The sequence below is a fragment of the Panthera leo genome, chromosome A2 (assembly GCF_018350215.1).
Source record: "Panthera leo isolate Ple1 chromosome A2, P.leo_Ple1_pat1.1, whole genome shotgun sequence".
NCBI lineage: Eukaryota > Metazoa > Chordata > Mammalia > Carnivora > Felidae > Panthera > Panthera leo.
This window is the reverse complement of record NC_056680.1, coordinates 26,534,641-26,554,026: the sequence shown is the minus strand read 5'-3', so window position 1 is coordinate 26,554,026 and position 19,386 is coordinate 26,534,641. Positions and strand designations below refer to the sequence as shown.

At 36.7% G+C, this 19,386-nt stretch overlaps 1 protein-coding gene across 32 annotated transcripts in view; it reads left to right on the top strand.

Annotated features, from left to right (window-relative positions):
• Positions 1 to 19,386, top strand: part of CFAP20DC (CFAP20 domain containing) — a 238,260-nt gene that overhangs the window by 60,569 nt on the left and 158,305 nt on the right. For 6 of the 32 annotated variants that reach the window (XM_042929837.1, XM_042929835.1, XM_042929834.1 and 3 more), the window contains 2 exons: positions 3,217 to 3,296; positions 6,372 to 6,426. The exons of 25 other annotated variants lie outside the window; for them this stretch is intronic. In XM_042929837.1, coding sequence (XP_042785771.1) covers positions 3,217 to 3,296; positions 6,372 to 6,426 — 135 coding nt within the window. The remainder of the gene's footprint in view (positions 1 to 3,216; positions 3,297 to 6,371; positions 6,427 to 19,386) is intronic. One more of the 32 variants, XM_042929842.1, reaches the window with a different exon arrangement.

Below are 19,386 nucleotides of genomic sequence, written 5' to 3'. Positions count from 1 at the left end.
ATTCTCTTATAGACATTCAGAACCCAGATTGTATTCTTGTCATACCAAGAGCCATCCTCTTTTTGTACAAAGGTGGATGATCAAGAGTGGCTCATTTCTCAGAAGCTTTGATTTTGCTCAAACGCTTGGAGAAATGCTTTGTTATAACCTTAAAGATCTGGAATATGAGCAAAACTTAGTCAATTCACAGTTAACACATAAAGCACAGATATGCCTTATTTAGACTATGCTAAGCATTTTCCATACATTATCACATCTGATCCCCATAGCAATTCTACAAGGTAGATAGAGCCTACTTTTGTTCCTAAGATGTCCTAAGATGTCCTAAGATGAGGACATTGAGAAGAGAGAGCCCTAATTTGCCCAAAGCGCTATAGCTAATAAATGGAAGAACCACGATTTGTGTTTAGATAGTCCGAAAAGCCTGTTCTCTTCTCCCACACTGCCTTCACTTGAATTGCAAGTTTTATATAATTCTCCTTATTTGAAGGTTCATACCATCCAGTCCTGCCTCTGGCTCCAAAGAAGCAAGCCCTTTGGGACCTCATTGGGTAGTAACTTCTAAAGCTTGAGCCCTGGCATAAGGCATCTGACAAATCATAGCCTCACCACCATGAGCAGAATAATAAAGAACCCCGGTTAAGGTTAGGCTTAAATAATATAGCAAGAATGCATTAGGACCTAGGAATAGAGTGGATATTTCAGAAGGTAGCCAAAAAGAGGTAGGGATTGAAAAGAATTGAAAGCCCAAGGAGTGCTTTTCCAGTGAAGTCAGCCATGTTTCTCAAAATGTGGTCATGGGAACCCCTGCATTAGAAGTGCCAGGAAGTCCCAAGTTCAGAAATATCTCCCCCATGTTGCCTTGTTTCAGTTAACGATTTTTCTTAACATTCTGTCAGCTGGGGAGCTGTCAACTATGAGGCAGTTAGATTGCTTTTAGTTGAGATTTGCAACCTGACAAATCAGGAATAGGGAAAAAAGCCTTTGGCTTCTGAAGCTCAGAAAGAAGATGGGAGTGTGAAGGTCAGGGTTGGGACAATATTAGAATGCGAAAGAGTGGGGGAGTCAGAGATGGTATGAGGATCGTGAAAACCTGAAGGGTAGGAAGGTGGCCGTAGGGGTCCTTGTGAATCTGCCTTGTGTCCCTCTGTTTTCTGTGTTCTGCTGGTCTCTCCCTACTCTAGGCCAGAACGAAGGGCCTTGCAGGCCTTGGTGCTCTCTCACCAGTTTCCAGACCCTCTCCTCTTGGGCTGCAGTAACTCCAGGAAGGACATCCTCCAGTAACATCCACGGCCATGCCTTTACCACCCCAAATATCTGACAGAAAAGCTATAAAACTTTTACGAGGGAATAATCAATGTCCAGATTTTTTTACATCCCCACAGTCTTGCCATATAGTCACTGTTTGTGACACACGGGATCCCCACAGGGCCAGTATCCCAGCCCCAAGCACGATGTAGGTTCCTGGCCACAGTCAGGACTTACGCTAGTGCTTGCCAAGATGGCTGCTGTCATCTTTTAGAAGTTACTCCATACTTCCTGATTACTGTTGCTTATGAAAAACATTTGCTTCAACTATTTCACCTCTTTTAATTCTGATTGTAGGTCTTCATACATGCAACATGAGCATTTCTAGCTGAGAAAGACTAATTCAGGTATTTTGGTCCAATTTAAGTACCAGCAGGGGTTGGGCATAGCAACAGATGGCATAAAAAGGGCTAGCCTCCTGTTTTCACAAGAACCTTGCAAGTGAGGTATTATTAGCCCCATTTTACAGATGAAGAAATGAATGCTCTGACAATTACTTGTTCAAGTTTCACAGATAGTGACCAGGATTTAAAGCTAACCTGGCCTGCTCCCATGGCCTGTGCTCACTCCAGTTGCCCTTTGGAGATGCCAGGTGATGACAGTAATGGCCCTTATAACACACACAGCTCTCCTCTGCCAGTGCTGCTGCTCTCCCTCCTTCGGGAAGGGTGACGGTGTCGTTAGGCCTGCAAGCAGTGACCCATGTGTCGGCAACATTCTTTCACAACCACTTTTACCTTCCGGTTTTCCTTGATCCTCCTCCCTTTCCTTGTGTGTTTTGACTCCCCCATTCGCCTCCTTCCAGAATCAGGTGTTTCCTGGCTTTCCTTCCCCTGCCAACACTCATAACCACTTTTCATCTGTTAACTACTTAGATGTTGAGGTGCACCTTGTTGAATGAATCCTAAGTGGAGAGTGCCCATTATAAATACAGTTGCCTTGGGGCGCCTGGGTGGCTCAGGTTAAGCATCCGACTTCCGCTCAGGTCATGATCTCACAGTTCATGGGTTTGAGCCCTGCATTGGGCTCTGTGCTGACACCTCAGAGCCTGGAGCCTGCTTCAGAGTCTGTGTCTCCTGATCTCTGCCCCTCCCCTGCTCATGCTCTGTCTCTCAAAAATAAAAAATAAATGTTAAAAAATTTAAAAATAATAATAAAAAATAAATGCAGTTGTCTTTAAAAATAATGTGGTGTATTAGTGAAACCAAAGGTTGCTTTTTATAGACTTTCTGCAAAATCAAATAGGCCCTTGTCATTTGTAGGTTAAAATGCTTTGAAATTTAGAATCAGCTGATGCTCCTCTTTCAGAGGAGGTGAGAGAAGCACGTAGATGTTTAAACATATGATCATGTGGAAGAGTTGTCACCACTGTGGATTATGCTTTGCACCTGCCATCTTCTTATATCTAAAAAATGTTAGCTACAGCCAAGTGTTGCCACATTCAAAGCTACTCCCTGTTCTTTTGTTACCTTATTTCAATTAAAATGAAAAAGGTGTTGAAATGACTAATACTCTAGTACCAAGAGCATCACAGACCAAAACAGGTAATTTTATGCTATTGCTATAGAAACAGCAGTAAAAGAAATGAGCATAAACCTTGCCTTTAAATGATTCAGTTATTCTTTTAGACCCTTGGTGCCATAATAGACACTCTCCTTTTAAGTAAACAAGGAATGGAACATCTATTAATGTAGATTTTTACTTTGCATTAAGATTTTTTTAAAAGCTAAAACCATGCGTTACAGAAAAATAAAGATTAAGTGGGTTTTCCCAAATGCAACCTCAGTTTGGAATTCATGCAGATGTTTCTGTAAGTCCATTGTCTCTAGACACAGCCTTATGATTTTGTTATCTAATTTGGCCAACATTAATACAGCTAATATTTACTGAGCACCTACTGTATGGCAGGCATCTGCTAGTCACATTGCCGCTGCCCTCATATTCTGAAGGAGAAGGCAGAGAAAAGCAAGTACATAACTACAAATCTGGTAAGTACTCTGAAGGAAACAGGCAAAGGATTAACCAAGGTGGTACCTGTTCTTAGGTAGGGCAATAAGGATATTTAAATTAAGACTTGAAGGAGGATGAAAAACCAGCTCTGGAAGGAAAAAGGTAGCCACAGAAAGAAAAGCCCTGTGCAAATTCCTGTCACAAGAGTATACCAGGTGTGAAGCTGTACAGTGGCACAAATGAGGTTGGCATGCATGCTGCTTTATCTCCTTCCACCCCTCCAGATCCACGGACTGTCTTCTCTCATGTGCTCTGTATCCAGGGCAGCACATGCCTTCTGTTCCCCCACATCACATCATTGTATTAATCACCCGACTCCCTCAATCTCAGGCCTTTTCAGTCAGTGGGAAGTATCATCAGGAGATCAGAAGACAGGAAGAGAGAAGTCAGGGTACTTCTTCCCTCTCCTTCTGCAGGACCCCTCCTACGAAGATCCAGTTGCTCTGTCTCCAGTCCTCCTCTTGCCCTTATACACCTAGGAATGGTTATGGCTGCCCTCTGTTGTTACCTTTCAGTGTCTAACCATCCCTCATTCCCTCAACCCTGCCCATACCTCTGTGAGGAGATATTTCATGGCATTCATTTAACCCATGTAGAGTGATTTTTTTTTTCCTTTGAGGTTCCTGATTATAGAGAATGAGACCTGGTAAGTGAGGCAGGATAATTTATAGACCTTGTGAGCTAGGAACGTAGATTTTGTTCTCAGAGCAGCGTGAAGTTACTGACATAAGACAGGCTAATAGATCCCCATGTAAGATGGTCACTCTGGATGCACTTGAGAGTCTTGACTAGGGAAAGGAGGATAAAAATGGAAGCAGGGAGACCAGCTGGAAGGCTGTGCAGGCAAGACATATAGTGCTTGGACCAGAATGACAGTATAAGAGTTAGAGAAATGAGTAGATTCAACATAGAACTGATAGACTTGAAGAGAGGAAATCCCTTAGGTTTCTGATTTGAGCCCTGCTGGGAGTAGTGAGGATGGGAATTGGGGTCTTTTTTTAAAGTTATTTAAATTCCAGTTAACATACAGTGTTATTAGTTTCAGATGTACAATATAGTGATTCACTTCCATACATCGCCCTGTGCTCATCACAAGTGTACTCCTTAATTCCCATCACCTATCTCACCCATCCCCCACCCATCTCCCCTCTGGTAACCATCAGTTTGTTCTCTATAGTTAAGAGTCTTTTTGTTGGTTTTCCTCTTGATGGGTTTCATTTGCAATGTCTGTGGAATATCCAGGAAAGGTTTGAAGTAAGCAGTTTGGAGTTCAAGGAATGAATCAGGGCTAGGGATGTAGATTGAATTGTCAACATACAGAAAACATTTAAAATCAAAGGGGGGAGTGGAAAATAGTCCCCAAGGAAAAGAATGTTTGAGAGAGAGAGAGAAGAGAACCCAGAAGCTCCCAGATATAAGTCTATAGGAACTATTTGAATGCACATTTTAATTCCTCCCAGAATATTGAATAATACATAAATCTAGCTTTAGGGAAAAGAAAAAGGGAATAGTGAATGCTTCAGAAATCAAATGTGAAAATGGCAGGTATTATCTTCTCCCCATAAAATTATCTTGATATCTAATTGGATATATTTTTTAAACGAGCAGTAGTTTTGTGCCTTCTGGGAACACTTCCTTGCTTTGAAAATTGGTACAGATATAGCTCATGTGACCACATTAGCCTTGTGCTGGAAACTTGTGAATTGACTATGGAATTGAACAAGTTAATTTGCTGCTCATCTCAAGCTCTTATTTCTAACCAACAGGATTCAGGTGATGAATTCTATGTGTTGTCTAACTTAATTGGGAAATGTGTTTACATTGATAAGCTTCCAGCCTAATTCAAATGAAGGAAAGCTTTCTAATTTCACCTTTCATTTACTAAAATATTTTAAGATAGGGGCGCCTGGGTGGCGCAGTCGGTTGAGCGTCCGACTTCAGCCAGGTCACGATCTCGCGGTCCGTGAGTTCGAGCACCGCGTCAGGCTCTGGGCTGATGGCTCGGAGCCTGGATTCTGTTTCCGATTCTGTGTCTCCCTCTCTCTCTGCCCCTCCCCCGTTCGTGCTCTGTCTCTCTCTGTCCCAAAAATAAATAAAAAAAATAAAAAAAAAAAAAGGTTGAAAAAAAAATATTTTAAGATAAAAGAATGTATAAAAATGGCACCAATGTGTTACCACTAATGCAATCCATAATAACCAAATCTATTTGCTTTTTACTTCAAAACAATTATTAGGCTCTACAGTGAGACATTTCTTGGTGTTTTTCTTTAGTTCCTCTACAAATGATCATCCTCTGACTCCAGGGACCTATAGATTTTATTATATGGCCTTCCAGCTTGTATATTATAGCACTGAACTGTCATCCATAGCATCCATTAGAATGTTATTGACAAAATGTCCACTCGTATTGAACTAAGCACTCGATAAACCACTATAAGTAAATTGTTGTGCTCTTACCTCGAAGGATGGTCTATTGATTCCCCACATGAGTATGGGCCTAGCAGCAAAACCCTAGCTACAATTCCCTTGTGGTACCTGTGAAATGTTACATATCTTTTTTGAGGTCCCGAGAAGTAAAGAGTTTTTTTAAACCTTCTTTTTTATATATCGTTGTCTGCGTAGATTATTTATTTTATTTCAGATAGTAAACTACTAATCATTGCTTTGTCCATATGGGCTAAAGCTCTTCCATTTAGAAATTATATAATAAAAGCAATCCATACCTAAGTTAAGAATCTTTGAAATCATTCTCTAAAGGTAACTGTTTTTGTGAGTGCCTGCAGAGATGAACTCTGCGTGTGTGTGGTATTATAATTCTTTTTTCCACAAAGAGAATCTACCATTTATACTTTATAGAAATTGGTTTGGTATGGTGACAGTGGGCCTACCTACTTTTATTTATCTTGGGAATCTTTCCATGTTACTACATATTAATCTGTCTCATTCTTTTTAGTAGCTGCTATATGTATTATTGCCTGGGTATAGCATAACATATTTATCTAAAATTTCTCTATTTGTTTTTCTCTCCATGTTGTAATGAACTTCCATATAAGTGTATCTTTACATACTTGTAAAATCTTCTCCATTTAAGACACGTGAGATTTTCATGTGAGTAAAAGAATGTATACATTACCTAAAGGTTCATAATCTTCTACAGCTATAGTGATACAATCAGGAAAGCAGAGATGAAGAGGGAGGGAAAATCTGGAGGTGTTCAAGGACATTTAACAGATTCCCCCCGCCCTTGTTGGATTCTGCCAAATTTTCACTGAGGGCAAAAGTTTTAAAAAGTTTTTTCAAGACTCTAAATACTCAGAAACCCCTAATAATCAGAGTTTATGTAGTATTTTATATTGATAATTGAGCATCCTGATTTACAATTTGTGAAAAACGTACTTTTAGTGCCAAATATCTTCTTTATGGTGGTCTTCAAAACGTGATCATTTATAATGATACTATTCAGTGCAACACAATAGTCAGTTATGGAACAAGCAGTCCCCTAACCCTATGTATAAACAAAAGGTTGCAGTGCATTGGTGTTGTATTTCCTAAAATAAACGTGAGTTCATTGACAATTTATGACAAAGTGTGTTTTTCGAGTGGGGGTGCTGGGAGGTAGGGTTAGGAGAGTGAGTGGTATGAGAGTTCCATGGTTTGACATCTCACTTTTATGTTAGAGAATTCTAGCATCCAGGCTGTAGCTTTTCTAAGGAAGGTGAATGTTGCTTGAAAACAGATGATCTTGAAGAAAAGGAAAGAGAAAACCCAATAAATTAGAGCTGACAAATCAATTAGAAACATACATCTGGAGGAGTAATATCCTATATTTACAAAGTGCTTCACAGTTTCTTTTTTATAATTTTGTATTTTATTGTATTTATTTATTAATATAGCCAAAAAAGACAAGAGAGTAGGACATTAAAAGGAACTATTTTTTTACATTGATTTTCTGGGGATAGTACAGAAAGGGTTTGACTATCACTCATATGCCCAAGAAATATATCATAAAATATTAATAAAGCAAACATCTGTGCACACCATCTATCCCAACAAATAGAATAGTATCTAGCACTTGATGGCTGTGTAAACAAATTTCCCTTTTTTCTCACAGGTAGCAGTGTTCTCATTTTCATGTTCATAATTTTTTTAATTTTAATTGTATTTATTTATTTATTTGTTCTTTATTTTTCAGCATGATGAATAGACAGATGTTATTATCCCCAATTTATATTTTAGCATATGTGCTGCCGAAGCGAGCACTATCCCCAATTTATAGATGAAGGAATTGAAACTCCCAAGAGGTTGACTCTAGTTCCTGAAACCCTTTGTCTTTAATAATAAAGATGTAAATATTACTGTGTTAGTTTCCTAGGGCTGCCATAATAAATCACCACAAACTAGGTGGCTTGAAACAACAGTATTATCTCACAGTTCTGGAAGCTAAAAGTCCCAGATCAAGGTGTCAGCAGGGTTAGTTCCTTCTGAAACACTTAATGAGAATCTACCATGCCCCTCTCTGCCAGCTTTTCTGACAGTTGCCAGCAATCTTTGGCATTTCTTGGCTTATAGATGCATCACTCAAGTTTCTGGCTCTGTAGTCACATGGTACCCTCTGTGTGTGTATGTCTGAATTTCCATCTTCTTATAAGGACACCAGTCATTGGATTACAGCCCACTTTAACCCAGCATGACTTTATCTTAATTCAATTATTTCTGCAAAGACCCCATTTTCCAAATAAGGTCACATTCATAGGTACCAGGGATTAAGACTTGGACATATTTTTCCGGGGAACACAGTTGAACCTACAGCAATGACTGTGGGTCATCGAATGAATGTTTTCCAAAAGCACAAGGGCATCACCAACAAAGGTGATGCTTACTCTTTTCTGTATCTTTCTGCTATATTTCCCATTATCCAAAGTCCCATCACCAATAAGTGATTGAACTCATAACAGCTTTTTTTTTAGTGGAGATGTAAACCACATACCATAAAATTCTCCCCTTAAAATGTATGATTTAGTGGTTTTTAGTATATTTCATAGAGTTGTACAACCATCACCACTGCGTAATTTTAGAATGCTTCATCACCCACAAAGTACCTGCATCCATGAGTAGTTACTCCCCGCCTCCTGCTACTCCCAGCCCTTTCTTTCCATCTAGAGATTTGCTTATTTTGAACATTTCATATAAGTGGAACTATACAGTATGTAGTCTTTTGTGTTTAGCTTCTTTCACTTACCATAATGTTTCCAGCATTTGATGAACTGATCATAAAATTTATATGGAAATTCAAAGATTCGTAATAGAACAGTTTTGCAAAAGAAGAACAAAGGTGGAGGACTTATCTTTACTACTTTCAAAATTTAGTATAAAGCTACAGTAATGAAGGCAGTATGGTACTGGCATGAAGAAGATAGATAAATGAAGTAGCATACAGAAATAAAACCTTACATTTATGATAAGTTGATTTTTTTTACAAAGTTGCTAAAGCAATTCAGTAGGTAAAAAAATAGTCTTTTCAGCAAATGATGCTGGGCCATTTGGATATCCATATGCAAAAAAATTAGAACCTTACCTCACACCATATACAGAAATTAGCTCAAAATGGATTGTAGACCTAAATATAAGAGTTAAAAATATAAAACTTCTGAAAGAAAACAGTAGGAAATCTTCATGACCCTGGGTTAGGCAAAGCATTTGTAGATATGTCAACAAAACAAAAATAAAAAATAATAAATTGGACTTTATAAAAAAATATAAGTTTTGCATTTAAAGGCACCTTTAAGTAAATGAAGACAGCCTCAGAATGGTGAAAATATTTGCAAATCATATATATGATAACATTCTTGTATCCAGAATATGAAAAGAACTCTTACTATTTAATAGTAAGAAAATATATCACCCAATTTAAAACTTAGTAAAAGATTTGGATAGACATTTCATAAAAGTAAATAGATAAATGGCTAAAAAGCACATGATAATATTCTCAACATCATTTGTCATTAGGGAAATGCGAATTAAAACCACAATGACTGTTTCCATAATTTGAATATTGTAGATAATGCTGCTATAAACATTCGGGTGCATGTATCCCTTTGAATTAGCATTTTTGTATTCTTTGGGTAAATACCTAGTAGTGCAATTGCTGGATCATAGGGTAGTTCTATTTTGAACTTTTTCTTAACTATAGAGAACTGATGGTTTCCAGAGAGGAGATGGGTTGGGGATGGGTTAAATAGATAATGGGAATTAAGGAGGGCACTTGTTCTGATGAGTGTGGGGTGTTGTGTGCAAATGTTGAATCACTGTATTGTACAGCTGAAGCTAATATTACACTGTAGGTTAATTATACTGGAATTTAAATAAAAACTTAAGAAAATTAAAAAAATAAAACCACAGTGAGATACCACCCCATACTCAGCACAATAGCTGTCTTCCTGGGTGTTAGCCTATGAAATGTGAAAACATGACTACACCCAGAGTTGAACATGAATGTTCTTAGTATCATTATTTAGATTGGCCAAAGCTGGAGACAAACTACAATTCTGTCAATTCCGTTGGTGAATGGATAAGCAAAAATGTGGCATATCCATATGTTATAATACTACTCTGCAATAAAAAGTAATGATACAAGCTACAGTATGGATGCATGTCAAAAACATTGTGCTAAGTGAAAGATGTGAGATGCAAAAAAATTTATATTCTGTATTCCATTTATATGAAATATCTAGAGAAGACAAGTTTCCAGACCCAAACCAGATTCAGGATAGCCTGATGGTGGGGATGAGAGTGGAACTGACTGTAGACAGGTATGCAGGATCTATTTGGATGATGGGAATGTTCAATAACTGAATTCTGGTCATAGTTGCATAACTCCTTAAATATACTAAAAATGTAGTGAATTTTTTTTTAAGTTTATTTTTTTATTTTGAGAGAGAGAGAAAGAGAGACAGCATGCACACAGGGGAGGGGCAGAGAGACAGAAAGAGAGAATCCCAAGCAGATTCCATTCTGACAGCACAGAGCCCAGTGTGGGGCTCAATCCCATGAACTGTGAGATCATGTCCTGAGCTGAAATCAAGAGTTGGACACTTACCTAACTAAGCCATTAAGATGCACCTAAAAATAGTGAATTTTGTGGCATGTAAATTATGCCTCAATAAAGCTGCTTTTTAAGAGGGGATCAAATTATATTCAGAGAAAAATTCAAAGAGTACCACTTATTAAAGTCATACCTGTGAAATATGCCTTGTAATGAATGCTCATTATAAAAAGAGGGCTCCATGTGTTTTACTAAACATATGAAAGCATCTTAGGTTCAGAATTCCTATTCTTCTTTATAAAGGACAAAAGAATCCTCAATGAATTAAACTTCAGTAGAAAGGATCTGGAAAAGATTAATGGAATAAAATTCCCTGTGGTGATCATGAAGCATAGGAATGAATGTATCTTATGCGTCTTCTACATGACTTTAAATTTCAGTACACAGCCATGTTAACTATATACCTAAACATCATTGCACACATTTAAATGTACCATTTTGCAAACTCACTATTTTCTTGCAATTATACCTGGAGTTATTTGATGGCATCACTGAAGGTGTACATTCAAATTTGGTCATTTTTAGGTCATGATAAAAAAATAAATACCACTTTGGCTTTAAGAACAAATAATTCTAATAAATGAATCTAATCACCAGAAGCCTGACATCAGTTTTGCAAGTTTAAACTGAAGTGAACATTCAGTGGTTGTAAATGATTGTATATACGGAAGAAAAGTGAATAGGTAATCTAAATGGATGAGTTTATCTACACTATTGGATGGTTGCTACCATTTACTCAAATACTCACTGAGGTTGCCATTGTTAAAAAAAAATTGTCAATCAAAGATGAAGATATAAAAGCAAATTGGAAACTGAATTGGAAAGTAATTTTACTTTCAAATGGTTTGCAAATGTAGATGTTAAGTTTGGAATGAATGTCGTTAATGACCATAGCTGAAAGAGTTATACACCTGCTGATCACTAGAATATTATAATAAATGAGGTTGATTTTCCTGTTGACTACCCCATTTTTTCTCAACATGGTCTCATTACTTTTTCTATTACATTGCTGACCCTTAGCTATGAATGCTCACTTACAGATATAAAAATGTATTAACTCATATATGGGTTTTTAAAAATATATATATCTTTAAGTGTAAGAGGAGCAATGCCAGTGTTGCTTGTCTTTTTCTGCTTTGTTAGGTCACAGGAGGTTTGAGATGGTGAAAATCAAGCCTGCATTACAACTGAAGAGCTGTTTTACAAGCAGCCTTCCTTACAGCAACTAAATTGTCCCCAAAAAAGCACATGAGCACATGAGCATAATGAAGCTTTTAAGTAGTTCACACATATGCATTTATATTCTCTCTCTCATGAATGACTAATTTTAATTTTTTTAAAGTAGCAATTCAGCTTGCTTTCAGAACCATTTAAGCTTAGCACATGATTTTGTTTTCCCTCCAAAACCAAGTATTCTTGATTATGAGATAGGGAAGGTTTGCATATTTATTTTTGCAAAGACAGTAGAATAAGTTCTCATCACCATATGAGTGGCTTAGTCCTAATACCTCTGTCCTAAACTGGGCACGTGAGCATTTAGAAATTCTTCCAGAGATCAGAGCCGTAATGGCTAGGTCTGATGGAGAACTATTGTGCAAACCAAAGACCTGACCTCTACAAGGACAAAGTTGGGCTGTGTACCCACTGTATGGTTCTTAGGGAGCCTTACAGCCCAGGGGGCCTTTCTTTCTTAATAAATATTTTAGTTAGTAGAAAATGAAAGGCTAAAAATACATAGCATTCACTAAACAATCCACAACCACCCAAGTTGACGATGGTTAGTACTTAGTTAGAATTTTCTGTGTGCCAGGCACTATTCTGAGCATTTTTCTTATATTCGCTTACATATGCAGTCCTCACAACAGTCTTATGAGTACTATGGTTTTCCACGTTTTATTAATAAAGAAACTGAGGTACAAAAGGTTAAGTAACATACCCGCTGTCACACAGCTAAGAAATGGTGAAGCCAGAATTTGAACACAGAAAGTATGGCTTTGAAATTAATGCTCTTAACCATTACAGCTTATTTCCACACTTGTTGATAATGAGTAGTCTAGAATAATAACAATTGATGACTAAAAAAAAAAAAAAAGCAGTACTCAGAAACTACTATTAAGACAACACTGATGATAAATTGATAATGAATTGTCCTTTCCCCATACTGCAGAAATCCCACCTCTGTTGTGTTTGTACATGTGTGTACTGGGAACTCTTACAAATCACCAAACCTTTCAGGGCAGTCAGACTTCTTTGCGGAGTTTAGAATGAGAGACTGCTTGAAACTCTAAAATGGGCTTGGGAGTACCAAATGCTAGTAACCCTTTTAAACTCAATTAGAATGTTACTAGAAGTGATAAAACTGAAATTTATGGAACTGCATGTTATTCACCCATGAAAACAAAGGAAAAGATTTGCATATTTGCATCAGATTATGGCCCATAAAGTGGACTGTAGTTACTGACCTAGAACACCAAGAGGGAATGAAAGAAATTCAGTAATAGAGGTTGAAAAACATGCTGTGGTGAGTAAAAAAAAAAAAAAAAAAAAAAAAAAAGATGTAATTATTTTTAATTTGGAGTCTGAGGTGTTTTCAGGGAGGAGGTAGCATTACAACCCAAACTATGATGGATGAATATAATTTCAGCTGGCATAATCAGAGAAGGGGCTTTCAAGGGAAACGCATAAGCAAAGGCACCAAAAAACAACAGGAGGGAGAGTATGTTTAAGTAGAAAGCATGCTGGTATTGTCAATGTGGCAGCCCACTCCAGTGTTCCATGTCACGTCCTCTGGGTCCACGTCCGATATCAGCTGCAGCTGCAGTGGGTGGTTTGGAGCAAGCTTGCTTGGATAGCTTCCCATATAAAGTGCCATCCAGGACTTTGTTTGATGTTGTGGGAACCTACTACTCCACCCACAGATAGGCATAGCCTGAAAATACTAGGGAGGTTAGGCCCCCCAAGGCAACCCTTAACCATTGCGGGGAGTTGGAAGGTAGAGAATATATGCTCCCACCTCCTCTCTTCAAGTGGACACTTCTGGGAGATGCTCTGTACATGTTTCCATGGTCCTGGACATCCTGGTGGGATGCAGCCCCTGTGGTCTATAGCAGTATTGTTGACAGCGCATTCTTATCTTGGCTTTTCCTCTTTTATTGTCTTACTCTCCCTCTTCCTTCATTCCTGTTTCATGGAATCAGCTCTCCAATAAACTACTTGCACCTGTGTCCTTTCCTCAGCCTGACAGCTAATTGGAACAGTGAAGTCCAGATGTTCAAAACAGGGCAGAATCAGTGATTCACAGGGTTCCTCACTAATAACTGAGAGGACTGTAAGTATATGAAGCCTATGGTGGCACGGTGAAGTGACCTCCAAGAACATGAAAATTAAGAAAGTCAGATTAACCTACGAGCTTTTAATTGCAAGATAATAGTTCCTGAATCAGAGGGGTGTTGTCTTTGTTTCTGTTTTTTTACAAATTTTTAAAAGAAGAATTTGTGAATGGAATGTGTGTGCACATGCACACACATACTTACAAAGGCAAACATGGGTTCTGTCCAGCCAAACAGTCTTAGTTACCAGATGCTAAATATTTTGTTCCCAGGAGCAAAGATTCTTCTACTATGGATGTTTTTATAGGCACTGTCTGCCCAAAAGAAGATCAGCATCTTGTTAAGAATGTAGTAAGTACTAGGATCAATTAGATCTGAGTTTAAATCTGCATTCTGCTAGATGTCTGAGAACTAAAGCTTCAGTTTCCTCATCTGTTAAGTAGAGATAATACTAATAGACATCTTGTGGGGTTTATGAGAGCATTGTGAGATAATGCATCTAGAATACTTAATACAGTGTTAGCATATAGGAAATGTTCAATACATAATAGATATTTACTTTTTAAGTTTTTTTTTTTTTTTTTTTTTTTTTTTTTTTTTAGGGAAAGAGAGAACATGCACAAATAGGGCAGGGGCAGAGAGAGAGGGAGAGAGAGAATCCCAAGCAGGCTCTGCACTGTCAGCACAGAGCCCGATGCAGGGCTCAGTCTCAGGACCTGTGAGATCATGACCTGAGCCGAGATCGAGTTGGACACTTAACCAACTGAGCCACCCAGACACCCCTAATAGATATTTAATAATAATATCACTACCTTTTCTTTGAGGAATGCATATATCAAGAACTGAAGTCTAAGTCACTTGTTCTGATTGTGTGCCAAGCACAAAGACCTTCTGAAATTTGGTAAATATTTTTTCTTTAGATGAATTACCACATTCTAGTGGATTACTACACTTATCTTTCTAGCTTTGGATCATCCTGTCAGGAGGCTTTAACTGGAGTCATAGTTTAAGACACATGTTTGTGACCTATTAGAAAATTGGATCCAGACTGGAAGCCAGAATTGAGCAGGAAATGGTTTTAAAAGAGTGATAAGGGGAGAAGCAAAAGGGTATGTGGTTTTTATCAGATGAACAAGTATTGTATTGAAAGTGTTTGGCTGTGGTTCTGTGAGGACGGTACCAAAGCAGCCTTGTCACTGCCAGCACAGCATGTGGCAAATAGTGGCCACTGAGCATGAATGAATGAAAGAGCTTCAGGCTATTATGGTAGTGACCATACAGTCATATCACAGAAATCGTGGTGGATTTTAGAGAGGCAGTTTTAACATTCTGCTACTTACCTAGCTGTATTTCCATACATTAGTAGCTTCCTTAGTTTATGGAGTCTAATTTCCCTATCTACAAAATGGAGAATGAATATACTGCCTTTAGTGAAGGATTTTTGTGAGACCTAATAAGATAACGTCTATGAAATGTGCTAAAACAGCTACTGAAGAATGTTTATTTTTCCTTCCACACTGGAGAATGATTTCTGCAACTTAGCTACTTCCATATCTCTGGTGCCTTGTGTTGTGCTGTTAAGGCATTGACTGAATGCTAGTTGAATGAATTAATGAAATCAGGAAGAAAATTTGAAATGGAGACCTTGAAGTTGAACAATTCCTAGTGATGATGGGCTACAAAGTAGGGCTATCTGTATAAGGTGCTAAAATGGAATAGATGTGTTGATTGTCATGGTGGAAAAGGTTTAAGTTTAAATTAAATTTTGCTCTCTTGTGTAGATAAAGTTACCCAGAATGGTGGCAGAAGAAAATTGTGATCTGGGTGCCAGACTTGCCCAGAAATATGAAAGAATGGCCTATAGATAAATGGATCAGTACTGAGTAGACTTGGGGAAAGTAGTTTTTAATGTTTTAAAGTTTTAAAATTAAAAAAATAAGAAATGCAAGTGCATGTAGACCATCCATCAGTCATATTCTGAATCAAACAATGTCTTATTACATTTTTTTTAAAAGGAAACTTAACAAAGTATGTTTTCTGACCACAATGGAATTAAATTAAAAATCAATAGCAATGCAATATATAGGAAAGACTGTACTATTTGGAAATTAAATAGCACACATCTGAGTAACCCAAGATTCAAAGAAGAAATCATTTGGGAAATTAGAAAATATTTCAAACTGAATGAAAATTACAGTACAACATATCAGAATTTGTGGGAGACAGCTAACATAATGCTTAGAGGAAAGCTTTATAAGTTTTAAACGTTTGTATGAGAAAAGAGAGAGGTTTAAAATTAATTATCTAACTTTCCACCCGAAGAAGTGAAGGGGGAAAAACAGAACAAATTAAACCTAAAATAAGTAGAAGGAAAGAAATAAACATAGAACCAAGAATCAATAAAATTGAAAACAAAGAATAGAGAAATTCTACAAAGCCAAGAGTTGTTTCTTTAAAAAGTTAAACTTAATAAACCATAGAGGGATTGAATAATAAAAAGAGAGAAGTCACAAATTACCAATGTCAAGAATGAGAGACAGGATACCACTACAGATCCTACTAATGTTAAGTGATAATAAAGGGAATAATATGAACAACTTTAAGGCAATAAAATCCCAATGTATTAAAACTGAAACAACAAAAATTAGAAATCTGAATAGCCTCATAATCTGTTAAATTGAATATATAACCAAAATCTTCCCACAAAGAAAGCTTTAGACTTACATTAATTCTATTAACATTTAAACTAGCACCATTTTAGGGCACCTGGGTGGCTCATTTGATTAAGCATCCGACTCCGGATTTCAGCTCAGGTCATGATCTCACAGTTGGTGAGATGGAGCTCTGCATCTGGCTCTGCACTGACAGCATGGAACCTGCTTGGGATTCTCTCTCTTCCTCTCTCTGTGCCCCTACCCTCCTCAAAATAGATAAATAAACATTTAAAAATAAAAATAAATAAACTAGCACCATTTTAAATAAATTTTCAGACAATAGAAGAGGAGGAAACTCTCCCCAAATCACTTTATGGGATTAGCTTAACTCTGTTGTCAAAACCTGATATAAATATCATGAGAAAATACAAACCAATGTACCTCATGAACACAGGTGTAAAATTCTTCAACAAAATACTAGCATAATTGAAATTTATACCAAGAATACAAGGTTGGTTTCACATTTGGAAGTCAATCAGTATAATTCAAAATATGGACAGAATAAAGGAGAAACACAACAGGACTATCTCAATGCAGAAAAAGCATTGGACAGAATTCCATACCCTTTCATGAATTAAAAAAAAAAAAAACCTTTAAAAAAACTAGAAATAGAAAAGACAAGATCCTCAATATGTTAAAGGGAACTTACATCTAACATGATATGTAATGGAACCATAGTGAACATTTTTCCCTTATGATTAGGAACAAGGCAAGGTTTTCTGCTCTCATTATTTCAATTTAGTATATGCTGGAGGTGCTAACCAGTGCAGTAATGCAAGAAAAAAATAAAAAATAAAAAATAAAAATATTGAAAAAAACAGAAATAAAGTCTTTATTCACTGAAGACATGATTGTTTATGTATAAAATCCTCAGGAATCTACAAAACAACTACTAAAAGTAATGTGTGAATTAAGCAAGGTCACAGAAATAATTATATACAAAAATCGATGAAATTTTTATATACTAGTAGCAATTATCTTCAATCACATCAAAAAACAAAATACTTAGGAATAAATTTAACAAAAGCTGCACAAGACTTCTAAAATTAAAGCTGTAAAATATTGTGAAAGAAATTAAACAAGGCCTAAACAAATACATAATAAATACCATGTAAGTGGATTGGGTAACTCAATATTGTTCTCCCCAAATTGATCTTATAGATTCAACACAATCCAAAACTCTTAACAACTTTTTTTTATAGAAAATGATAAGTGGATCCTAAAATCTATCTGGAAAAGCAAGGGCCTAATGAACCTAAAAAAACAAAAAAACAAACAAAAAGTTGAAGAGTTTCTTCATCTACTTTCAAGACTTACTACAAATCCAGAGTGATCAAGACAGTGTGACATTGGCGGAAGAATGGATAAATGAAACAAATGGATCCATAGAAAGCCCAGAAATAGATCCACACTCACACATATACAATTGATTTTCAGCAAAGTACCATGGCATTTCAATTTGGAAAAGGAGAATCTTTAACAAATAGTGCTGGGACAACTTGATAAACATACAGAAAGAACCACACCCACTACCTCACATAATATACTGAAATTAATATTGGATGGATCATAGAATGAAAAACTAAAACTATAAAGATCTAGAAGAAAGCGTAGAAAAGTATCTTCTTTGCAACTTTGGGCTAGGCAGGGATTTTTTAGGAAATAGAAAGTGCGACTGTAAATAATAAGCTGGACTTCATGAAATTAAAAACTTCTAATCAAAAGGTATCATTAAGCAATAAGCTAATATAGATAATGTGTATATGAGTTTCTGTGTACTATTGATACTTTTGTGTGAGAAATTATTTCCAAATAAAAGGTTAACAAAAGATACCATTATAATAGGCAAGAAAGTATTCACAATGCATATATATGACAAAGGACAAATATCCAAAATATATAAATAATTATAAGAAAACAACCCACTAAGTTGAGCAAATGACTTAACAGACATTACACAAGACATACCAGTAAACACATGTAAAAGTGGTCAAGGTGAGAGTACCTGGCTGGCTTGGTCATTGAAGTGAGCGACTCTTGATCTCAGGGTTGTGAGTTTGAGTCCCATGTTGGGCGTAAAGCTTATTAAAAAAAAAAAAAAGTAGTCAGTGTCATTATTCATAAGACAAATGCAAATAAAATTGCAATGATATTTGTTCATACCAACCAGAATTGGCTAACATTAAAGTCTGCTAGTACCAAAAGTTGTTGAGAGTATGGAACCACTGCAACCACTTTGGAGAATTATTTTTATAAAATTGTACATACTTATTCCCCAACTACCCAGTAATCCCATTCCTAGTTATCAAGAGAATAAAAATACTTGTTCACAAAAAGACTCTACAGGCATATTCAGACAGGTCTTATTTATGAGAAACCTATAAAATATCTATAGAATCTATAAAATTATACATATTTATTCCCCAACTACCCAGTAATCCCATTCCTAGTTATCAAGAGAATGAAAATACTTGTTCTCAAAAAAACTCACAGGCATATTCAGACAGGTCTTATTTATGAAAAACCCATACCGGAAATAAGTATCCATCAACAAGAGAATGGATAGATAAATTGCATAGCCATACAAGCCTCAGCAATTAAAGAAATGAACCAGTGGTGCATGTTACAACATGGATAAATCTCAAAAATGTCATGTTAAGTGAAAGAAGCCAGTCACAGAAGAGTATATGCTACACCATTTCATTTATAAGAATTTTGAGAACAGACAAAACTTAGACATGATGTTAGAAATCAGGAGTGATGATTGATGAGAGGGGGCCAAGAGAGAACTTTCTAAGGTGATGGAAATGTTCTATATTTTGTTTGGAGTGGTGATTATATCAGTGTAAACATTTATCAAAGCACATGAGATTGTACTCTAAAATCCTCATTTCAGTTATACATATAAAATAAAGAAATCAAA